Here is a 26,083-nt window from a genome sequence, read left to right as displayed (position 1 = left end):
ATTTACAACTTGTAAGAACCTAGGGCCTCTAATAAGATTTGTTGCTATTCATGTACATCGTAACCATTTTTTGCATGCTTTTAATACTAAATGAACTTTCAGCAATGTAGTGAATTCTACTTTCTACCTACCCCCCCCCCCCCATAATCATGGAATATCTCTGGTGGCAACACCTGAAATTTTGGTAGTTTTAATTATTTTCGGGAAAGTAGCGATTTTGTTTTATCATTCTGTTGTTTCATATGAACACGGAGATCTCATTATTAGTTTCTTTGTTCTAAACAAATACATTGTTTTATATAAGTGGACCTGGAAACAAACAAACAAACAAACCCATAGAAGGGCAAGAGGAGGGCTACCTGAAAACACACTGCATAACCAAACTTTTCTAAATGCAGCCTCTAGTTTCTGAAAGTGCAACAGAGCCGTTGTGCTGAATGCATACTCTAAAGATGAGTTTTCTAGCTCTTTCTTTACTGAGGTTTCTTTGCATTAATTAAAAATGGCAAAAAAACAAAGTATTTTAATGTGACCTTCATTTGGCATTTATTTTAACTTTTCTTCTCCAATTTTATTTAATTCTTCCACTTCTGTTGTTCAATTAATGTTTGACCCCATTAGCAGAGATGTAAATTAAATGACATTTCAATGCCATCCCTTATTTAAAATACTGTGTTAGTTGTGGATCATAAAGGATGATCTTCGTTCTTTAGCTAATTTATTCATTTAACAATTTCCCTCCAGAAGTTCCAGCAGAAGGCTCTGAAGCAAACTAAGCAGAAGAAATCCAAGTCGGCTGAATTTCTGATGGGTGAGCCTTGCTTGATGAGTTATTGCTCATAATTTGTGTAAGGATTAATTAACTAATTACAGACAAATGGCTGTGGGCGAAATTTTGCTCTTGCTTGTCAGGGTGCAATTTGTAATTATTTTAATCATTTATTCTTTTTTTTTTTAGAGTTAATTTTAACCTAATTCTGTTTTGGCGACATTTGAGGACGATACACTTGAGTCTTTCAGCAAAGGAATTACTAGAAGGAATTTTCTGCTTGTCATTGAAATACACTTTGGTATAATGTGCTCTTCTGACCTCTTTGTTTTCTATAGTAAAAGAAGAGAAAGCAGCAACAGAAGGGATTGAAAATCCAGCTTTTAACATCAGCAGCATAGATCTTTCAGCATATCAGACTTCAGAAGAGAAAGTTATTAGACATGACAAGCTAGATAGCACCCTTGCAGCTCACCAACAAAAACTCAGGCTGCAAGCCCATGCTGAACCAAGAGGTGAGACTTCAGTCTTGATTATCCTCAAATTGAGTGACAGTAGTTGTGTTCCTGATCTAACCTGTGCATTCCCTGGCCTACACCAGACATTCCATCCTAACATGTCCGAACAGGCTCCCCTGAAAGCCTGGGATGTAAAATTAAAAATATTGCTGAAAACATTTGATGTCTAAATATTTAGAGATCTATTCTCCTATCTTCATGCCTACATAATTCCTGATGACAGGACAAAGTTGCATGATGCTTTCTGCCAGCAGAAGAAACTACTTCACAGGCTATTGTGAAAATAGTTAATTTATATGATGCTGAAATGGAATCATCTCAGCTGAAGAGCAGAGATGTTGCACAGTTATTGACTCTCAAGCATTAGAGTAGTTTTAAACAAACATTATGTAAGTCCCTGATCCACTATTGCCCTCACCATCAATATGCTCTCAATCAACCAACATGTTTCTTAGTTTTTGCGATGTAATTGGGCTTAAAAAAAATCACTGGACATTTCATTATAATAATAATAATAATGGGTCAATGCTTCCTGTTATCCTGATAATAGTTGTAGCCTGCTATAATAAATACCTTGGATTTCAGCCTCAGTTTATTTAGGGCATAGTATCATTATTACCTTTGGAAGAACGTTTAGCTTTCAGTTAAGTAACTTGCACCAAGCCATAGTGATCTTCGTTGCAGTCAGCTTTCTTACTACAGATTGAAACTTGAAAATTGTGCGCAGCCTTTGTTGTTGTATTATTTTGAATTATTACTATTATAAATATTACCATAACAGTTTTTGTTTTCTTAACAACCTGGCAATAAAAGACTTTCAGAAGAACTTCAATTGATCTCCTTGGCATTTTGGGCCAAGCTTTTAAAAAACAGGTGCCTAAAGTTAGGCTATAAAGTGTTATTCTACAAATGCTTATGCAGATACTTAACTTTCCTCATGTAAGTGGTCCCATTGGCTTCAATGGGACTATGTACATGCATAAATAATGTGCAAGTGTAGAATCCAAGTCCATATTTAGGTACCTAAATAAGAGACTTGATTATCAATAGTGCAGAGCACCCAGCAGTTCCCATTGAAGTCAACAGCAGTGACTTCTGCATGCTTGGCACCTCTGCATATCAGGCCACTTATTTAGGTGCCTAAATAGGAACTGCAGAGAATAACTCTAGGTGCTCATTTTTTAAAATCTTAGCCATGTTCTTTTGGTGTTTGAGGTACTGAGAGCCCGCAAGTCCCTCTGATCCCTTGCTAAATCCAGCTGCTATATTCTCCTTGGCCTTAACATGGCTGTATATGGTGGCACAGAAGGTAAGAAGCCTTCCTTTCCCTTGTGTAGCCCACATAAAGGCCAGTAAGAATTGAAGACTCTGCATTTTGTGGAGCACAGGTCCTCTCTGCCCCAAATCCCCTGGGGGTGCCTGATAGCTAGAAGGAGGCAGGTCTGTGGCTCCAACACTCCAACTACTGGCCAGTGGAGGGAGCTGCACCCCACAAAGTTGCTCCCCTAGGTGGGTGCAGCTCAGCAGCGCTTACAGTAGGTTGGTACCTAAATGTCTCAGTCTAGCCTCTTATGCCTAGATGTTCTTAAATTAGTTTGGTGTTGGACCATTATTCCAAGATGAAATGGTTTTTCCTATGATCCCTACACAAACGAGAGGAAGGGAAATATATAATAAATTCTTAACCAATTGTTAACATTGCAGAATATAGTATTTTTCCTACTCTCCAGGTACAATTTGAATTCTGCACTTTTGACATCTGCCAGTGTGGGGACAAAGCACCTAAGTACAGTGCATATGGTGATATCTGAAAATACTGTAAACAATCTTGCCAAAAATAACTATCTTAATATTTTCCTAATATTATAGGTTACTTTTTGAATCCTCATTCAGCCTGCATCAAGAGTAAAAGGTACTTAGATATATACAAAGGCCCATATATACAAAGGCCCATATATACACTGTAAAACAGAAAAGCCTGAGAGAGAAACTAGGCCTGGGTTAAAAATAGCACAACAAAAAGGATAAATTAGGAAAGGAAAACATGGCAGCTAGGCATAGGTCAAATAAATATAAAAATAACAAAAAATGGAAAAAGTAGGTAAGGGTTAAAATAACAATACGCTGATATTGGGGCAGGATTAAAAACAAAAACTAGGAATGTTAAGGTCAGTTAGGTACTAGGTCAAGAGATAATAAAGTGATAATTGGGTGTGGGGTCAAATTAAAAAATGTTGGGTTTTTTTGCATCCCTCTCTCCATTCCTTGGTAATACAATTTACTTGACCAATATCTATAGCATCATATTTTACACAGTTTTCATATTGCTCTGTTCTTCCCATAAAGGGTATTCTGAAACAAAATGGTGATGATTGGTAAAATTTTCAAAAGTGCCTAAATGACTTGGATAGGCCTTGTCGATACATAAAAGGTTACACCTTTAACTGGACTGGTATAGTTCAAGCAATATACCCACTCAGTGTGGATGCAGTTATAGCTTATTTGCATACATGAAGTACACTTGTATCCTGCTATGCCTGCACCTACACTATGGAAATACCAGTACAAATAATCTTCACCCTAACCAATATAGTTATACCAATACAAAATCTGTGTGCAGACCAGATTTTAGGAGCCTAAGTCCCATTTTCAAAAGTGATTTAGGCACTTTGAAGTCTAAGTCTCATTGTCCTTCAGTGAGACTTAAGCTACGTCTACACTACGAGGTAGATGTGTGATTCCCAGCTCATGAAGTCATATTGGCACTATTTCTATGAAGCTAGTGTGAGTATAAACATCCGTATAGGTGTGGTAGCATGGCCAGCGTCAGAAGAGTACATTCCCAAGGAATTCATACTCTGTCCAGCTAAGCCATGCCTCCACTGTCACTGCGCATGCTACTGCAACTACACTACTATTAATACTCCTGCTAGCTCTCATCCAGCTAGTGTGAGTATTTGTATGCAAGCTGGGAATCAACTCCCACTGCCAGCTTGTAGCATTAAGTTATCCTTAGACCATTTCATAAAGTCATACTTTTAAACAAAATAATCAAGACTAAAAATTTAACACATTAGATATTTAAAGCACAGTGTAAATACTGGACCAGATCCTCATGTGTGCTGTAGAGCACTGCTCAATACACCTGAAGGCTGGAGGGGGGAGGGCAGAAGTGGCTTTCCACTATCTTTCCACCCCTCTCCCATGACCTCTGGGCAGCCACAAACTGACTTGCCCTCTGGTGCAACATAGAATGTTACCAGGATTGCCTTAATTTCCTCCCACAGCGTCACAAGGACTGTTCACTGGCTGTGATTGCTGGAGGGCAGTGCTCTCTGGGCACACCCTCTCCCACTCCTGGCATGTCTCAACACATCCCTGTGCCAGGGAGGCTGGGAAGTGGTGGCATAGCACCAGCCACATGCCAGGGCGATCCCCTGTTGCTCATGTAAGATTGCTTCAAATTCCTTTATGCCTCAGGAGTCCAACGGGGACTTAGTTAACAGCCAGATCCTTGGCCCTGTTAAATCCCATAACACCACTGTGAGGTAGTTAAGTATTATTCTAGTTTACATATGAGGAAAGTGACAGAGAGGTTAAGTACACAATATCCAACAGTACCCACTCATTTTGGGTGCTTCCATTTTTAGGTGCTCAGTTTGAGGAATCAGAAGCTGAAGCATCTAAAATCAGTGGACTCTTAAAACTGGAGGCCAGGGTGATTTGTCCAAGCTTAGCATTCAGGAATAGAGCTGGATGAATTTTTTTGAACAAGTAGTTTATTCGCTGAAAAAATGTCAGTCAACCTGAATCCATTTGTGAATTTGAAACAAATTTGCCAAATAGTTTCAGCCCAACATTTTTTTTTTCAGGTGGCTGTGGTGGTGCCCCCCTTATAACCTTTAGCTCCATGGTTAGAGTACTTACCTGGGAGGTGGGAGAGCTGGGTTCAGGCACCCTCTCTGTCTGGTGTGGAAAAGGAATTTGAGTCACCCCTATCCCAAGTGAGTTCTCTAACCACCAGGCTGCTGGCTGTTCAGGGTAGGTGGTATCTCTGACAATCTCTGCTGTTAGAATTGTTCCACTTTATATATTAAAAAAATTAAATAGTCATTGGGCCAGATTAAAAAAAATGACTGTAAAACCTGGTGGCGAGGGTACTCACTTGGGACATGGGAGACCCAAATTCAAGTCCTTAATCCAGTGACAGCATCAGGAAGCCTGTGCAAAGCCTTTAGGATAATGCAGTCTTGAGCATCCCGCCACAGTGTGGCTTACTTCTTCCTTGCCCCTTTTGTTAGTGATTTTGCAACTCCAGAGATTGAGATTGTCCTTGCAACTTGCTTCGAGGATCTAAAAGATGAATGAAAGACTCCTTACTTCCCTCGCCTACACTGCACATTTGCACTAAGGTCAGAGGCCATCTGACCCCAAATGTTGGTCATTCGAGTTAAAATTGTTTCCAAGTGACAAAAACCATTATTGTTTCCTATGATCCCCAGTACGCACAGCACTTTCAAAACTAAATTATCTGCTAAAATCATGAGCACTAATTCTACCATTTTATCTAGAACAGACACTGTTAACATCTCATATCATGCTCCGTAGAAATGAACAATATTAGAGAGAGAAAAAAAAAAAAAAAAAAGAAAAAATAGATCTTTAGGGTGAAGACCAAATGAAGACTGAAGGTCAGCTAATCAAATACATGCTCATTGTGAGTTGTGTTTTCAAGATGTCTATCTATCAATTTACCTATCTAGCAATCATACTTATGTGGCCCCCATTACCACAGTATCTGTGTGCCTCACAATATTTAGCGTATTTCTCCTAATATCACCCCTGGGAGAGAGGGAAGTATTATAATCTCTATTTTACAGATGGGGAAATGAGGCACAGAAGGACTTAGTCACTTTCTTGAGGTCATATAGAAAGCCTGTGTTAGAACAGGGAGTTGAACCCAGGGCTCCCAAGTATTTTACGTATAGGAAAAAGGAAACAGGAAAAAATGTTGACACACACATAGAGATTAACACTCCATTTAGGCACACCACCCTCAATATGAAATTCTGAACAGCTACCGCAAACAAAGACCCCAGTGCTGCAATGAAGTCTGTATGGGTAGGCCATCACACATAGGCAGAGCCCTATTTAAATAAATGGGGCGTGGCAGAGGTCAGCCAATGCAGAGTCTACCACAGGATTGGGACTTAAATGTAGGTGTAAAGCAGAAGTGAAAGTCAGCCAGTCCGGTCCGTACGGCGTACTGGCAAGAGCCGGTACACAGCCGACTATACCAGCAGGGGGCAGCTTCCCCAGGCCGGCAATTTAAAGGGCCCAGGACTCCTGGCCGCTGCTGCTGGAGCCTGGGGCCTTTTAATTCACCGCTGAAGCCTCGGGGTAGTGGCAGTGGCTGGAAGCCCCAGAGCTCCGGCGGTGATTTAAACGGCCCAGGGCTCCCGGCCGCTGCCACAGCTACCACTACCATGGGGCTCCAGCAGTGATTTAAAGGGCCCGGGGCTCCAAGCTGTCGCTACTGCAGCCGGAGCCCTGGGCCGTTTAAATCGTGAGGTCCCTTAAGTTTCTTTCACCCCTGGTGTAAAGTGAAGAATCAAATTTTGCTGCATGGTACAGATGGAAACACCAGTTTCCAGTGAGACAAGGAGATTTGCACTTTTACATCTGGGAGTCAGAATTTGGCTGCAAATACAGGTGAAATTTTTCAACATTATTTAAATGACTTAGGAGTCTAACTCCCATTTATGACTGCAGAGATATTACATAATCTCTGTCAACGGTGGGAATACTCCTTTGTTGTTGAACTTGAAGATCGAGCATGGAAGTGAAATGGGATTGGATCTAGATCTAGAAATAGACATCAAAATAAGGGCTTCATGTAGCAGTCACTTATGATATCAAATTGATAATAAAAACTATGATCTGTCAAAATCAGTACGTTTACATGCCCTTCAAGGCTAAAGTTTTTGAACAAAATTTAATGTAATTTTGAGAACAGATTACAAACTAAGAAGATGGTAAATACAAATAACAAATGGTCAAATGCTGGAAGTTTGTAGTTGAGGGAAATGGGAATTTGACACACTGGCTATTACTGCTGGAAAAACGGTTTCATATCACATATGAAGTGACCTCAAATCTGAACTGAAACTGAGCCATAACTTTTTAAAAAAACGTTTCTCGTATTATTTTCAGTTTCATGCCTCTCTTCACTTTCTGATTCCAACTGGGTCTAGAAATGGAAATGCTGAAATATTGCACAGTAGACATGATATATTAAAAGTATATGTTTAGGAAGAACGAGGTTGTCAATGGAAGAAATTCTACACTGAATTACATCTAGTGCAATACAGTTGAAATCAACAGTACTGCACTCAGTGTAATTTAGTATGCAACAGTGGACCCAATGTCTATACTTTCAACAACAGACCTGCTTTGGCACTTGTCTAAGCAAAATGAACTAAAATCAAATTTATGCAAGGTATAGAAGTGAGATTCTGGGGATAGGTTAAACTTTCAATTTGATGATATTCTTTCCAAATGCTACCTGAGTTTTAATAATTTTTAGCATAACTCTCTTGACCAAATCTATTTCTTTTGGATGTTTCCGGGTAGTGTCTGCTGTACGTTAAGATTCTCATCCATTTCTCTGTGGGTTCTTCCATAAGTATCATGTGAACTACTAATTTTGGTCACCAAGGTGCTCAGTATACATTTCCCACATTTACATATGTTGGATTATTTGACAGTGTTTCTGAATGAACTCCACCAGCATCAGTATGGATTTTCTCATGTATTCCACCAACAGTGTTTCGCCAGGAGAACCAGCAGGTCTTACACTGGCATCTCTTGGCACAGTGCCTTCTGTTGCCTTCAGAAAAACAAATTACCAATAGAAACAGATTGTGCTGTATCTCTGCCTAAAGAGTTGCAAATGCAGTCAGTCTTCCAAGCAACGAATGGAGAAAAAAGCGAATACTGTGAGCATAGTGCTGCATTTTTCAAACACTGCAGAAAGAATGGAGTGAAACACTCTATTTATGCTCATGAACAATGGCCAATGTTCTGTCAAAGTTGACAACTCATGTTTATATTGTGAACCTTAGATATACTAAGACCTGATAATGTGGTTTACTCATTATCTAAGGTTTCTGTCAAAGCTAAAGAAAGTGAATGAGAGGTGGAGGAGGTATTTGATATTTTCTAATCCATTAAAAAAATGGAAAAATCATCAAGTGCTGATAGTCTCGCAGAAGATATATTTTTAGTTACTACCCTATAGGTACTATTTTAATGGTCTTCAATTATAGGATTTTATTTAAAACAAAATCTTCTTGAGGTGAACTCTCATACCTATGACTTATTCTACTTTGAAATTCTGTGTAAAACATATCCTTATTAGATATAATCTAGTGTATATTAAGCATAACTTCATGGACTTCAGCAAAGTCATTCCAGATTTACAACAATTAACTTCAATCAGAATTTGTTCCATCGTGCCAAATTCAATGGAGACCTAAGTAGTTGTGTAAGTTGCAGGGTATGCGGAATTGACCAAGTAACATAATTTGTACTAAAACAATGCGGTGCCACCGGACTCCTTGTTGTTTTTGTGGATACAGACTAACACGGCTACCCCCTGATAATTTGTGCTGGGTTAGGGATTTTGCAGGTCTGCAAAACAACCTTAATTTACGTTGTGACAAATTCTGTCCCTGGCATAAGTGAGAAAAAGTTCATTGGGCCTGATTCGCCATTCACATACACCAGAATTGCTATGACACTTTCTTTTTTTATAACTTTCCCCACAAATGGAAGATTAGAGATGAGGGCTAGATACACAAAGGGAATTTAGGCTCAGCATTACAATGCCCGACTTTAGGTATGCTGCTGTCTAATGAAATTCACAGTCCTGAGAAAGGTGCTCAGATTCATTATACAATGCATGGCAACAGTTAGGCACCTAAGAATGAGATTCACAGATGCCAGCAAGCTGAGTGGGGAGTTGTCTAAACAAGACAGTAGGAAATCCCGCAGAAGGTGTGTGGCCAGATCTGCACTTGTCTCTTGGAGTTAGGCACCTATCTGTGGGTCCGGGGGAATTGCTTCCCTCCACTCAGGATTCACACCCGTGAACCCTCTCCTAGAGTTAGGTGCCTAAGCCAGGTCAGTCCTTTCTCCTAAAGAAGCAAAGCTTTTCACTTGGTATAAATAAATATTCACCAGGCAAAAGGGTGAGTGAGAATAACTCTCTAACCTGGTGATTGGGGCACTCAATTGGGGGAAGGGCGTGACCCAGGGTCTAGTCCCAGAGCCAATCAGTATTTAATTATTTATATAAAGTGGAACAGCCCCAATGAAGAGAGATCTACTACAGAATAGTTTATAGCTCAGTGAGTAAGGTACCTCAGGGAGAAGAAAGATTTGAACCCACATCTCCTACATCCCAGGTGAGTGCGCTGACCACTGGGATGCTGGGTAAAGGGCTATAGCACTACCTGCTCCTCTGGGTATGTTTTGTGCGAGGCCCAATCCAGTAGGCAAGATAGGCTGGGGAACACCTAGTTTGTGAATCCTGCTGTGGCTTAGGCATGAGTTAGCCACCAAGCAGCTGGCTTTTTGCATGCCCACCAACAGATTTGTAGCCTCTAAGGGACTTTCCCTATGTGCCTATGTTTCTACTGTTAATTTAGGCATCTGTCAGGTTAGGCAGCAGCTGAGCAAGGGTTTTGAGGAACTAAATTTTGGATTTAGGCACCTAAAATGGCAGTTCAGCACCTGGTGGATTTAGCCCTGAGTGATTAGTGAGATTACCAATCTTAAAAGATTGTTTCTTGAGAAGGGCGTAACAATTAATTCTTTAAGGAAAGGTAGCACGTGCCTCCCTGAAGGGGGCATTGACAATCCCATCTAATAATGGACCCAGTATCTCTACACTATATTTAATAGGTAAAAGGGACATGAGTCCTGTTCATTTATCATAACTTGGAACTCCAAAGCACCTGCAAAATCTCAGTGAGAGACACTGGCTGAAACTCAAACTAAGAAGATCCTAGATTGGCCCCATCCAGAAATGGCTTGGCAGACATGGAAACGTGAATGCTTGGGCCACATCCAAGGGATTGTGTCTGCAAAGTAGAATGAGAACTCTTCACAAAGATAAAGCTCAATTCTGCTACTTAGAATCATAGAATCATAGGACTGGAAGGGAGCTCGAGTGATCATCTAGTCCAGTCCCCTGCACTCATGGCAGGACTAAGTATTATCCAGACCATTCCTGACAGGTGTTTGTCAAACCTGCTCTTAAAAATCTCCAATCATGGAAGTTCCACAACCTCCCTAGGCAATTTATTCCAGTGCTTAACTGCCCTGACAGGAAGTTTTTCTAATAGCCAACCTAAACCTCCTTTACTGCAATTTAAGCCCATTGCTTCTTGTCCTATCCTCAGAGGTTAAGAAGAACAATTTCCCCCTTCCTTCTTGTAACAACCTTTACTTATTGGAGGGAGTCATGATTCACCAAACTGTCCACAACCTGGAAGAGTTCCTCAACTCAATATTTCATCGATGTGATGGTTTAAAAAAAACCTCCTCCTTTCTTTCACATGCTGTCATGTCACCAGGTTTCAAACACACCTTGTGTCACAACAGGACAGACTGAGACCATCTTTTGTAGGCTGCTTGTATGTTAAGGGGATCTGTGAGGGTGAACTATGAGAGAAGAAAATTTAAGAGGCACTGTGAAGGATAAAATATTACAGAAATGTCCTGCGCATTAATTGGTTGCACAGTATTGTTGTTCAGAGCTGTGTGAAAATGAAGGAAAACTGTTAGCTAATGAGATAAGTCTTCTTGTCAGAATAAAGAGGTGTGCCTGGCTCAAAATGAAGGTCAGTTCATGACAAAGATATTCCCTCCATCCCTCCACGTCCAATATCCTGTACTACTCTGAAAACACAAGCCAGATTGTGTCCAACTAAATATTGTTAGCCAAAAACCATCTGGGATAGTCCCATGGTTATAATGTGAGGCATCAGAACTTCAAACAATCCCTCACAGTTGTCATCCACATGGACATTGACTTTTCCTGAGTGAGGTCAATGTTGATGATGTCACTGTCCTTCATTGAGTTAGATGCCCAATCAGCTCAGCTGCAGAATATGAGGCCCAAAGGAGCAACCTATAATTTGGTCCCAGTCCTGTTGTAACTCTGCTGGGATGCTCATACTCAACACACACACACCATCAGATCTCTTTTTGGAGTGGAAGACCTGCGAGTAGTACATCTGAGGTCAGCCACATCACCTCCCTGGCCATCTGAAGACTCATGATAAATTACTCCAGACATATGGGCTAATAAGCATTTTACAGTTTAATCCAGCCAGCTTTCAGTTACACTAGTTAGATCAGGGGCCTCATTCATGCTTAAGTAATGGATTAACAGTTAGCCACTGCTCTTTCATTAATTAAACAGCATAAATTCCTGATTAAGTCACTGTCATGACAAGACCCTGCTTTCCAGAGACCAGATTTTTGAGGGGACCTCTGGGACTGATATTAAATATGTGGAACCTGGCCTGCACCTTGGAATGGTTTGTTACCTACCTTGTATCTTCTTGCTCACAATAAGATTTGAGGGGGATCCACACTCATCAGTTTACACTTAAATCTTTAACTGAACTAATCAGCCTATAGCAGTTAATATACACAGTTGGTGGAATAAGAATGATGATTGAGATTTTCAAAGAAGTCTGGGCGATTCAGATGCACATCTTCCATTAAGGAAAACATGTGTCTAAATCTCTTAGACTGCTTTGAAAATCTCAGCCAATGCATCTAATGGTGACTATAACTGTTGCAATTTTTATGCAGCTATATATAAATGCTTGTAAATAAATAGTGGTATGAAATTTTGAAAGAAATTGGAAACCATGTGAAATTCCTCTGGTTTCATTTTGCAATGCAGATTCAATGTTCTCACCAAGTTGCTGAAGCTCATGAACATCTCAGATGGTGTAAATAGATAACTTGAGGCTATGTCTACACTTACCATTTAAAGCCCCTTTTTTTGCGCTAAAACCACGAGAGCGTCTACACTTGTTAATGACTTTTTGTGGTGAAACTCAGAAGTTTCACCGCAAAAAGAAAACCACCTTCACTAGAGGCATATAGCTCTTACCGTTGTTCTTTTTGCGCTGTTGTGAAAGTGAAGACATGTTATACCAGCGTAAACACGTTTTGGCCTCCAAAGGATATCCCACAGTTCCAAAAGTGACCACGCTGGCCAGCATCTCCGCTGCTCTGACGCCAAGTAAACGGATGTCCGCCCCTCCCCCTGTAAGCCCCGGGAAGCTTGAAACTCCCTTTCCTTTTGCTTGTAGATATGGCAGGGAAAGTAGCCAGACAGCAGGGTTTTTTTAAAAAAATGCCACGAAAGAAACAAGGAAGTAATTGGGCTTCTGGACACTGAGCAGGGACCCAGAATGCCTTCCGCTCACCCCACCTTCCCACAGGACTTATTGAGAGCTGGACTGTGGGATAGCTGCCCTACAGTGCTGCTCTCATCAGTGATGGAAGCACTTTTCTTTCACCGGTTCCCTATTACCGGTGAAATTTACAGCACAAAAACTCTGCAAGTGTAGACATACCTCTACTGATTTTAGCTGAGCTGTGCCAATTTACAGCAGCTGAGGATATGGTTTATTGAGTGAGCCATCATCCACTTTCATGTGAACCTAGGACAATTCATGGTTTTGCTTCTATGATTCTAAATCATGAGTCGTTTACAGTTCATCAAGTTTGTATCATGAAGCAAGGCAAAACTCTGAGGTATAGAATGACATTCAAGCTGAGATTTTGAGTTTGATCAAACTCCAAAATCTAAGCAAAACTCAGCAGTTGCAGAGTCACCCAGCTCTAAACTAAAGAAAATATTTTGCAATAACTTGCCAGCTGAAACCATCAGGTGCTGCACTGCTGTTTGAAATACCTGCAAGCAAACATCGTCTTAACATTTACTTTACTCTGTTTAGGTTGTGAAGCAGTGCAATGTGAATCCCTCGGTGGACCTGTTAATTTACGTGTTATATACTTTCATGTATTTCCAAAAGCAAATGTGGAATGATTGCTAATCCATTCATGAATTCATGTTATTAGCAAAATGCCTTTGGCAGTACGTTACGTTGCCTAAAATTGATAATTTAGTATTTTTAAAAGTAAAAATAAATAGGCCCCACTTATGACGTCAATGGACCAGATTCACTGGTAATCTGCCAGCAGAGGAATGTTCACCTGAAGTGAGTATGCAACAATGGCACCCCGGCAAAGTTTAGAGTTGGGTGCTCTGCAGAACTGCCCACGGGAATGCTATGGTGACAATGCCACTTTTGTTTCCTGAGGCAGCTGCCTCCTAGGCTCTGGTGTGTGAATCAAGCCCAAAGTTTTTGACCTCTAAATGACTTCTATATCCTAATGAAGGTAGAAAATATATGATACATTTCTAAACCTCAGAGCTTCTACCAGGGGTAAGAGCCCAGGCCCAGTTGTCTGATTATTCCAGTGCATAGTGGGTTTGTCTCTTTCTACTGAGTTCTTGACAGAAGTGATTGTGCCTCCTGAGAGTTACACAAAGGTGTGCTGCTCAAAGAGAATAATTAAACATTAGCTATGCAACCAGTGCAGTACTCATTTCTCCCCAAAAGTCTGTAATCAGACACAGGAGTAGGCATCGAATCCACCCTTCTGGTGAACAAAATGGTTTATGCCATTTCTCAAAGAGGGTTTTATAATAAGAGGAGAAAGAACAAGTGGGGGAAGGAACAAAAAAATTCTGATACTGCATTCCTCAAATGGTGTGACATGTCTTCCTAAACCCAGATTACTCAGTCCAATACAGATCTGCAAAAATCTAGACACAGGAGCCTACTATACAGCATGTAGTCTAAATTCACCCTTGTGCAGAGAGCCAGTAAAAGGCCTATACGCTAACCGAGTACCACTTTGTATAGTTTGCAACATATACTTTCCAGTAGTTTACATTTATAGCTATGAAGCAATTGAATAAAGAGATGCATCATCGTTTTCTTTTTTTTAACACACAGGAGAATTATTTTACCAACATATGAAAGAGTGTTCCTATAGCATCATAGTGCTTTGTGCTAGAGGAAAACAATTACAGTGAATAAGGTAGAATAGCTCTGTTATTGCAGTACATAAGACTTTGATTACATACTGCCAAGATTCATACCAGCCTAGTAGTTGTTGACAGATAAAGTAACAAAAATGAAACTCATTTATTTTTTCTTTATTGAGACCTCAAGGTAAAGCAAATTTTCAGTTCTTGTACTTACTACATTGAAAAAACAGAGACTGACAGTCAAAATGTGCCAGTCCAGAAATATAAATTAAACCTAGTTTCATATCAGAGTTTCATTTAGTCTTGGAAAAAGTGCTGCTGCTTGGATTATTTTTGATCCTAAAATAAATATACTGTAGACTGCTATAGTGTGTCTAGGATGCATTAACCCTTTCCTGTGTTTGACTTCAACTGTTTACCCTCTTATATGTTTATTTTCAAGAATATAGAGGTAAACTGTAAAGTGCTATGCCTCTTTCTACAATTCTGAAGCAATCTGGGGACTAGATTCTACCATATTTTCTCATGCTGAGTAGTAATTTACTGTATGCATGTAGTGCCATTGATTTCAATGACACTACTTGCAGAGTAAGGCATATGAAGGACACTCTTTGAGGAAGTATAACTCACCCGTGTTCATAGAGAATTCTTCTAGCTGATGATATAGGAAGTTCTGCCAGCTGGTGGCAACTATACACTGTATATTTCTCTGATAAGTTTAATATATGTCTTTCTCTTTTGTAAAGTTGATTAGTTCCTAAAGTACAGATAAAAACAGCTATTGAGATGTAAAGTGCTAAACGAGTGTTTTTATCCCATCAAATCTTTGTTTTGCTACCTAGACCAACTTAATACAATTGCTGTTCAGATTAATGAGGCAGCATTCCAGTATCTCCTCTGTAATTAAACACTTCTCTGGTAGACTACAGCATTAAAGATGCACCAGACGTTGAAACTTCAGTGGTGAAATTTAAAACTGTTGAAATCGGAGGGGTCAGCTGTGAAGCACAAGTTCCTTTACAGCCTTGGTAACTTTCATTTGTAATGTGTGTCTCCGGAATAATTTGGCTTAGGGTGTTTTTTTTTTTTTTATCATTGTATGATCTAAATTTGAGAATTTTCTCATTACTTTCCGAGCAAAAGTAACATGAAGTACGCTTGTTTCCAAAATTACCTTCTCTGACCTTTCACAAGATAATTGCAGTACTAGTAGGCTTAGAAGACTTGATAAAAAAAATTAAGCTTATAAAGTAGCAAAAATGCCCCTTCGCATGCTGGTGTCGATTTCAAAATTAACATTTTGGTTCATGTGCTTCTAATAATCACTGACCCTTACTTCATGTGCTTTCCACAGGAAATGAATACAGCAGAAATTACTTTGACCCAGTGATGGATGAGGAAATAAACCCAAGGCAGAGTGGGATGGAGGTCAGTGGAGAAGGTGAGGCAGAATTAAGTATGTAATTTTTGTGTCAAAATATTCTTTTCCATTCATGAAAATGAGGTGACAAAGATCACATATGCAGTTCCATTTAAATATTGAGGGTTACTATTTAAATTATATATCTTCACCACCATGAACATGATGGGCAGCATAGGTAGTCTTTGATCAAGGACAGTGAATTAGTGGACAGGTAAAAACAGGACTGTGTGCTTTATTCTGTATTTTATTGTAGCTATAGAACATATAACTGAGATACAGAAACATATTCCAAGAAAATTGTTGACCTAAATGTTCTGTCTAATTAAAATACCCAATCCAGAACAGAGCACCAAGCAGTATCTTTTTTTGGAGAAGTGATCCTGAAGTCCTCATTCAAGTGAAAATGTCATTGAATTCAATGTGTTTTGCCCATCAGAATGCAGCACACCCAGTTTTTTTTTTAATTTTTTTTTGGGAGGTGGGAACCAGCAAATATAAATATTTTTCCAACACATTGAGTTTTTTTTTCTTTTCTGCTTTTTAAGGATGTGAAACAATAAGAAGGAAAATTGTGCTCTGCGGAGTGTGCACTAGCCCACTTCATTTTGGATAATACAAGTTCTTTTGTACAGCAGGGAATGAGGGTTGTTGCACTCCAGCATCAGCACCAAGTGACTGGAAGCTATGTGGAGGTGCAAGAAAGAGTAGTCAGTGGTGATATTTCTTCTCAGGTTATGGCAGCATATTCAGTATCTTCTGTCACTGTCATAAAAACTTAAGAACGACCGTACCGGGTCAGACCAAAGGTCCATCTAGCCCAGTATCCTGTCTACCAACAGTAGCCAATGCCAGGTGCCCCAGAGGGAGTGGACCTAACAAGCAATGATCAAGTGATCTCTCTCCTGCCATCCATCTCCATCCTCTGACAAACAGAGGCTAGGGACACCATTCCTTACCCATCCTGGCTAATAGCCATTAATGGACTTAACCACCATGAATTTATCCAGTTCTCTTTTAAACGCTGTCTTCTGCCAGTTCTTCCTTGGCCTTCCTTGCATTCTCTTTCCTTTCCCAATTCAATGATTGTGTAGCATGTTTCCCATCTGGCATGCATGTCCCAACCACCTGAGCCTTCTTTCCTTGATGATATTTTCTAACATGTCCAGCTTTGTCAGCCTCCTTACTCTCACGTTTGTTATTTTGTCTTTCCATTAAATGTTGAATATCTTTCATCGCCTTCTGTGAGGGGCAGCCTCCAATCTCTTTTTGTTAGTCACTGTCATTGGCCAAAACTCTGCTCTGAACAGTAGTGTTTTCAGTACAGTCACTTGGTATAATCTGACTTTTAGTTTGGTGTCGAGATCTTTGTTTGACCAGATCTTCCAAATCTGGTGTTTTGCTTTTCCTAATTTCATATTGATATTTTTATCATGGCCACCTTCGAATGTCATCATACTCCCCGCATGCAAGAACTCTTCTACCTGTTTGATTTATTTTCCATCCATGTACATCTTTGCATCTATTGTCCAGTTTCCTATCTTCATAATCTGGGTTTTCTCTGAATTTACTTTCAGTCCAATTTTTGATGCTTCCTGGTCTACCTCAGTTGTAAGGCCAATCATCCCATTCTACATCATATTTAGTAAAGCAGTTTCAAAGGCAAAATCAAGGTTGTGTAATTCGTCTCTGCTGCCCCTTTTTACGCATTATGCCTTTTATTGCCCTTGTCCGTGCCCAGTTTATTGCTAATGCAAGGAGGATTGGTGCATAACACACACCCTTGTCTAACTCCAGTCACAATATCGAACCACTCACCCTAGCCTGTGTCCAATCTTACTACGATCATATAAACTCCTATGTGCTGTCAATCCCAGGCAAAATATTCAACAGTTATGTTGAATAGAAAGATGAAAGCAGTGGATAGACTATTACAGGAAGAACATGCTGGATTCTATCCAAGTGGATCATGTTGTGAACAGATATTCACTCTTTGACAGATCATTGAAAAAACTACTGTTTGGACAAAACCCATCTTAATCAACTTTATCCACTTTAAAAAAGCATTCAGTGGTGTCCACGGAGAGACCCTGTGGACTATTGCTTGAAGACAAGCTGATCAATATAATAAAGAGTTAATATGATGGAAGTAGCGCTGTCAAGAGCTCATGATAAAAAAGGCCTGGAATGTGGGTGGAAAATAGACATATCTAAGAAGGCCTGGGCTTAAATATGGTCATTGGGGTGGTACTGGGGTGCTTAGCTACACACTGAACAATTTGGCCCTACTTTTGCTATTTGGTAGCAGCAATTTGGTGACCTGCAAGACTGAGTTGTTCCCATATGTTCCCTATACAGCTCTTTACTTTTGAACCTTGTAATTATATGAGAAACAGCCCTCCTACGGATGCAGGATCCTAGTCAAATGTTTAGAGACCATGAGCTGCAGAGACCCAAAAATCTGTGGCCACATAAAATATAGAGGATCTTAAAACGGGCCACTGTTGAAGTTAATGAGAGACTCTTACTTTTTCATGGAAAGTATGAAGAGTTGAGTCTTGAAGGCAGAAGCTTTTGACGAGTACACAACTGAGAGAAATCATAAGTTCTGCCATGTGTTGGGTTCATTGAGGCTGTAATTTGATTTTTTTTTTTATGAATCAGGGAGAAGTAAGATGATTGTCACCTAATCCTGTACCATCAGGTTTATCAAGGACATTGCATCTAACCAAAAGTCCATAGTGTCATGGGATATCAAAGTGATCCTTAGGAATATAACATGCATGATTTGTGTAAGCTGAAGTTTCTTATGAGGAAGGACTTATTCTTGGTGACAGTGGCTTTGACTCATTTAATAAATGAGCTTCAAAAGCCATGATCTGCTTTATATTCAGAGAGGAAAGTGAATTTTATGTATTTGTGGATGTGTGTGTATATACAGATAGATATAAAAATGCACAAAAATCTAACGGTGGTGTCAAAGCTCCACCTTAATCAAATTATTGTCAGGACAATATATGTCCCTGGCCTCATGCCCATGTTAGGGAGGACAAGCTATATAAGTTGAATCCTAAATGTTCCCTTGAGTGTTTGTCTGGAGCAGATGAAAGCCCTTAGAAAGTCCATCCAATTGTTTTTCTTTCTGTTGACATTAACATATTAGGTCAGTCTGTATCTAAGAGAACATGTCTAAATGGCTGTCCTTTTGAATTTCTCTTTGTTTTCCCCTGGCAGGACTGTCACTCAAAGGCCATGTGAAAGCCCAATTTATTAGAGGCATGTTAGCAATGGTAGCCAGCCTCAGGTTGGTTCTACTGAGATTTGCAGAACAGTTATAATGCTATATGGAGTTTACTTTATTCTTTTACCTGATATCATTGCCTAGAGCAATGCTAGGCCAAAGAATGGATGAGAGTATTTCTTTTAGACAAATGATTCATACTCATATGTATGTTGTGGCTGTACATTACAGAAGTAAATATGTCTGTGGCCCTTCTTTCCTTTATCAGCAATCTGCTATTGCTTGACCAGTTCACTACTTGTCTCTTGACATATCTTTTGTTGCTCTAGTCATCCTCTGAAGAAAGGACTTTTGCTCTCCCTACTCACTTATATGCATTTTAGCTTCTCGTGAGCCCAAATATGCCATAGAATCTTTTGTGTTGGCTGCCACAGCATCTCTGAAGCAAAACCTGGCAATTTCAGCAGAAGTTTGTTTGATTTCCCTTATATAGAAGTACTATAGCATTTGATAGGGAGAAAATCAATATGGTTCTGTAGAAATGTAATAGGGCTCTATAGAAATTTCTCTTAGCTATAATGTTTAATAGGGTAATATATTTTCTACGAATTTGTTTTTTAGCCTTCTATAGAATTCTGTAGCAGGGATATAATTCTCTACTAAATCCCCTTGGCTCTTTAGAAGCAGTAACGCGAAAGAAAACGGATAGGGTATAGAACGATATACATACACTATTATGTATGTGGACTCCATCTTTGAACCCTCAATGCTGCTCTGAGGTCCACAGTAGTTTAGCTTGAGATTGTGCATTTCAGCAACCTGTTGTTGCCTGTGGTACCAGAGAGACTCTGGGCCTAATTTTGTTCTCACTTGCACAGGTGTAAAGAGTAATTCCACTGAAGTCAATGGAGTTACATCTAAGCAGAGCTGACATAAGTGAGAGGAGAATCCGAACTGGTGTTTGGAGTCTTCATTTTGGATTGGTTGTATACTGACAAAGGAAGACTTACTTACTCAATGCCTGTCTTCACCCAGCAATTGGTCATTGTGGAGAGATAAAGGCATGCATTGTTGTATCAGGTTCAAAACACACTTTAGAGTATCACTCATTCTGTGACACAGGCAGTCTCAAACCAAGACATATTAACTGACCACATGTGAATCTTCTGTCACTAGCAATATTATTCAAAGTTAAATGTAAGTTTCAGGTAGCTGTGGCATAATATTCTTAAATGTTATCCTGCAAAGATAAGCTATTAACAAATATCTTTTTGCTATGTGACAAACGAAGTTTGTGCTTGAGATGTATTAGAGTTGATAATTCCCTCAAAACCAAACAAAAACAACGGATGTGCCATTCTTTTTCAGGAGAAGGTGCCAGTGTCGGGTAATGGAAGAAATTAAAAAGGTATCAGCCTACATTTTCAAAAGTGACTAATGGTTTTGGGATGCCTCCGTTTTTGGGTGCCCAGGTTTACATTTTAAAGAAAACTCACGCTCTGAAAATCAGGCCCATTTAATGAATCTCAAACTGGGTACCCTAAACCATTAGTCAGTTTTGAAAATTGAGGCCATAATTCTTTAATTATGGTATTGGTTACACTTCAGTTAACCCTGAAATTACCATAGAACTGGACAAATATTGGGGGGAAAACATTTTGGCTGATATTCTGGGAGAAGAAGCTTCTATGGCCAATTTTCTACTTAAATGATAGGTTGGTGACAGGATCCAGTTTCAATGGGGAGCCGTAAATACTCTGGAGATTTTCAGATTCATGCTATCCTTACAGCATGCTATTAAAATGTACAACTATGTTAAATTATCTACTATAGATCCAAGAACAAAAGAATATTGAAAACATTAAGGTTATTTTTACTTTTATTCGAAAGTCAAACAGAATGAAGCTAATATTTGAATATAAAAATACATGAAACATTACAAATAGATTGTTACCTCAAATAAGGAAAAAACAAAGTGTGTGTGTGTGTGGGGGGGATTAATATAAATTAGGATATAAAATAAGGATATTCTTTACAAATTGTTCCATAATTTAGTTTTGGGATAGGACTATTTTTCATAACTTAGTACTCAGTTGTGATAAATTTCATAGCAATCACTTATCTACAATTAATTTTAGAAGGTAAAAAGAGCTTGTTTAAATTCCTTACATCTCAGTACAAAAAACAGTTGGTGGAAAACCTGATTTGCACTTTTTCTTTTTAAGTGCCTATGAATTTAGATGAGAAAATTCTCTATGGTGAACTGATGAAACTTCTAGATGAAGAGAATAAAATGGTGGAATATCAAGGTAAATAACTAAACCTTTTTATTCAAAAATCTGAGCTGTGCATATATATGTCATAAAACTTGTCTTGCCATAATATAAGGAAGTAGCTGATCTTGCATGCATTGAAGTTGAAGGTAAAATTCCCATTGAATGTAATGGGAGGAGGCAAGATCTCACCCAAAACATTTTTTCATTCATGATTATATGTATTTAAATAGGATTTAAATAGTGCATAGTCTTTAGGCTGCCTCTCTGGACAGAGGTGAACCATAGAAAATATTCCAACTTGGATGCCCAAAGTTAGTCACTTAAATCCATATTTAGGCACATAAATATGTGACCTGATTGCCAAAAGTGCTGAACATCCACTGCAAGTATATGTGGTAGAGGGATTTGGGTGTCAAAATAGAGATGTAGTTTTGTAATGCTAGCACCCAAGTTGGAAAATGTTGGCTTTAGTTTTATTAGAAATAGCGAACCCAGGAAATGCATCCAAAATATAGTACGTTTCCTCATCTCCAGTAAGAACAGCAGAGCAAGAGAGAGGAGGCTCCTTGACTCCAAACTCTCAGGCTTACTTTTGCTTTACTTCATTTGACAATATTTATTTAACAGCCAATGACTGCACTGAATCATTACCTTCCCAATCCTTACATGCTGTGCATACCTGCTGCTTTTTTCTATTTCATTTAGGGTAGGTGTCCCACAAATTCAGGGTTGGCCTTGTCATTTTTCTCTTCATATGAAGCTTATGCATATATGTGTGTGTGTGTATGTGTGTGTTTTCTATTCTTACTGTCTTTACAGGGCTCCTGTGTTCTTTTGCAGTTATATCCAGGGTCTGGTCTAGAAGAGAGACAGAACAGGCAGTTGCCTAGGGCAGCCAAGCGTTAGGAGCAGCAACATGTTTTATGACTATTTAGTTTTTGAGTAACTTTGTTCTAGAAGAGGCAGACATTTTTCAGTTCGCCTAGGGTAGCAAAATCCCTTGAACTGGCACTGGCTATATGATTAATATCTTTGAAACCTATTTGGCTCCATTTTAAATGCAAGGAAAAGAAAGTGCAACTACCATAGCTAAATAAGTGCAGATAGTATAAGCAAAAACCGTTAACAGATTGTTAGCAAGCCCAGTATTGCTACATGCTAATGTGGTGTTCCACATTACTGAATAAGATCAAAGTATTGCTGCAAGTTGATTGTTGCTTTTATCATGTAATAACATATGGTAAAACAAAAACATGTTTTGCTGTGGTAAAGCATTCCATTCAACATTATTTCTATTGGAAATATTGGCTTTTGCGATCCTTCTGTAATACTTATAGGGCCTCCATTACTGTGGTATCTGAGCACCTCACAATCTTTAATCCATTTATTCTCACAGCACTCCTGTGAAATAGTGCAGTACTGCTATCCTCATTTTACAGGGGATATGGGGAACTGAGGCATTAAGTGATTTGCCAAAGACACACAGGAAGTCAGTGGCAAAGGAGGGAATTGAAGCCAGGTCTCCCTCAACCAGGCTAGTGCCCTGGCCACTGGACCACCTTCTGCTCCCTCACTGAGATACAGTACCATTTATCTTTACAGTGTGATATTAATGAGCTTCACCATCATGAGGAAGGAAAAAGCACTCATAGATTATCCTACAAGGAGAGGGAAGAACGTGGCTTATTCCATAGTTTTATATTTCAAGATATTTTGTCATTGAGTAACCTGGGAGTTACCCATGTAGTATATTTTCACAATTTATTAGATCACTAGATATTACAAAGAACTGTAACGGCAGAGTATTAAAGAATGTTGTCAAATATGCAGTCCCTTAGTTAAAAATGGAGCCTGGTTGAAAATTTTGGATTCTGATCCAAACATCTGTAAAGTGATAACACTGCAATAAGCGTACAATTACGATGAAGGTATTTTAGTGTCTAAAATCCTAGATTAGATTAAATTGATTTTAAAGGCATGTTTATCCCCCTCAGAGTATAACAGGAAAGAGTTAAGGTTGCGTGGATGCCTTAACTGTGCATTTCCATTCATTAATGTGTTTGGATTTCTTTTAAGAGTAATGGTAAAACTCAATCCCCTTGGTTTGTAATAGTTGTTTTTGAGGTAATTGTACAGTGTTTGCCCTGAAGTTACTAATATGTATTATTAACTGAAAATCTATTTTAATGTAGTTTTTGGACTTAGAATTTCCCTTTAAAAAATGTTTACAATATCATTCATGAATACTAAACAAGAAACCCAAAGAAAATGCTACTATGCAATATTTTTAATGATTTGAAGCTGTATATTATCAACCTGAAAAATTAAATTGTAAGGGCAGGTTCACTGGTATACCAGTCTAGCACAAAGAAGCTTGAGTGCACTGCTAGTTAAGTTGGCTTTAGAGCAGGGGTCTCAAACTCAAATGACCACGAGGGCCACATGAGGACTAGTACATTGGCCCGAGGGCCGCATTTACTGACACCTCCCCCCCGCCGCCCTTGGCCCCGCCCCCACTCCACCCCTTCCATGAGGCCCCGCCCCTGCCCCGCCTCTTCCCACCCCTTCCCTGCCCCCATTCCAACCCCTTCCCTGAAATCCCCACCCCAACTCTGCCCCCTCCCTGCCTCCAGGGGTGTGGCGGGGGCTCAGGGCAGGGAGTTGGGGTGTGGGGTGCAGGAGGGGTGAGGGGTGTAGCAGGGGGCTCAGGGCAAGGGGTTCGGCTGCAGGAGGTTCCCCATTCGCGGCCAATGGGAGCTGCTGGGGGCGGAGCCTGAAGCAACAGCCACACACAGCCCTGCGCCCCTCCTTCCCCAGGTTCCATCCGCTTCCCGGAGTGGCGCAGGGGCAGGGCAGGCAGGCAGGGAGCCTGCCCTGTCCCCGGTGCACGTCAGACCGGAGCTGCTCTAAGTAAATGTGGGGGAGGGCGGGGGGGCCACGAGGAGCTCGCGGGCAGCAGAAAATAACCCCACAGGCCGCATGTGGCCCCCGGGCCACGTGTTTGAGACCCCTGCTTTAGAGCTACTTTACATTAACAGATCCATGCAAAACAGCTGAGGTGTACTGGTGAATCTGGCCTTCTAATTGATTTATTGGTTTAGATTAAGGGCTGTGATACTGAAACTGGATCTGTGTGAAAGGGGGACAAGAGAAGTCCAATGTCTCTGTATTTTATGTGCTCCCCCTATCCTCCTGCCTCAGTTTCCTTGGCAGTGATGCCTTGGTGCTCAGTAAAACTGAGGCAGCAGTACCAGGGGCTGGCTATCAAGCACTGATGTCTCATGTTATTATGCAGCCATGGAACTTTTAAAAAGCAGCAATAGCTGTGCTAAGTATTCTACCAATAAGAACACTAGACACATCTGTCAAGTCTCTCTCATACCACTGAGTCATTATGACCTATGAAATTGTTGCATGCACATTATCTGCATGGGAAGAATGGTGATTGATTGAGTTACCTCTGATGTCACAGTGGTCCCACTTAAGAATTGCCTGAAAGGTTGACCTGACCCTGGTCATAGCCTATAATAATCATAACAATTAACGAAAGCAATTGTTAATAACATAAATTAATTATAATTTTTCAACTATAACCCATGCAAAAATAATGTAAACTACACAGAAAGTTTTATGATCATTCAAGATAAAAAAAAAAAACTGGCACAGTTCCTAAAATCTTAAATGACCCAGTTTTTAACTAATTTAAACTCCTCAACTAATCAGTGGATTTATTTATGAATTCTCTGAATACTCTTTCTGTATTCAAAGACTATGTGCTTAAGTCTGGGAAGGGTACATTGTGTTTTTCGTATGTAAAAAGGAGGTGGAATCCTTAGTTTACTCAACTATAACTTTGGAGTCTTGACCGGAGTCCGCATAATGACATTTTCTCCCTCATCTTGTGGGTCAGTTCAGACAAATGGGTACCTACGGGTAGACTAATACAGGAAATCAAAGAGTTTTGTAATGCCAACATAAAAGGGACTAGCTCTGGCTGAGCAACCCAGTTCATTTCCTGTCTCTATCAGGCAGAACTTCTCTTCTGACTAGCTGAGCTAACCTTCGTGCCGTTAAGTTCTTTTCATCAAATACTTTCCTAATCTTAACCGTAATTTAGCAGTATATTTTTAGTAGGTACTTCCCTTGAGAGGACTCTTTAAAATTGCTCTCTCTCTTTCCTTTCACTCTCTTCCAGAACACACAGTTCAGATCAGCCCAACATATTCCACCAAAAATAAATACAGTAGATTATAGATCCAACAAAATAAAGAAATAAAGCTAGCCACAAATAGAAAAAAAATCAGAATGGATTTAGAGAGGGGGTGCATTCACAGACTGGACGTTTTTATTTTCATGCTAATGTACAGGCATTTGCCTGAATATGCTCACAGAATTTGATATAAGAATGTAACATACTTGGCCAGATCCTCAGTTTGTATAAACTGGCATAGCTCCAATGAAATCCCACTAATTTACATCAGCTGAAGATCAGGCACACTGAGTATAACACAGAGAGAGTTTAAGGGAACACCTAATGTTGCATCCTCTGCTGTGGGCAGTGTTTTCTTTTACAGCATTTCCTGGATTTTCTCTCTTCTTGCCAAACCCTTAATGCTGCAGTACATTGAAATGTAAATATCGTTTTGTTTTTGCAGTTAATAGTTGTAGGTCAAATCACTTTTCATTAGGCTTGTAAGAAGCTACAT

General features: G+C 39.7%; 1 protein-coding gene across 1 annotated transcript in view; it reads left to right on the top strand.

The window, feature by feature from the left end:
- The window catches only part of OFCC1 (orofacial cleft 1 candidate 1), a 249,983-nt gene that overhangs the window by 5,550 nt on the left and 218,350 nt on the right, over positions 1 to 26,083 (top strand). The window contains exons 2-5 of the mRNA XM_034759559.1: positions 745 to 811; positions 1,108 to 1,284; positions 15,795 to 15,896; positions 21,327 to 21,410. Of these exons, the coding sequence (XP_034615450.1) occupies positions 745 to 811; positions 1,108 to 1,284; positions 15,795 to 15,896; positions 21,327 to 21,410 (430 nt within the window). The remainder of the gene's footprint in view (positions 1 to 744; positions 812 to 1,107; positions 1,285 to 15,794; positions 15,897 to 21,326; positions 21,411 to 26,083) is intronic.

This window comes from Trachemys scripta, chromosome 2, assembly GCF_013100865.1.
Source record: "Trachemys scripta elegans isolate TJP31775 chromosome 2, CAS_Tse_1.0, whole genome shotgun sequence".
Classification (NCBI taxonomy): Eukaryota; Metazoa; Chordata; order Testudines; family Emydidae; genus Trachemys; species Trachemys scripta.
This window is presented reverse-complemented; position numbering and strand designations above follow the sequence as displayed.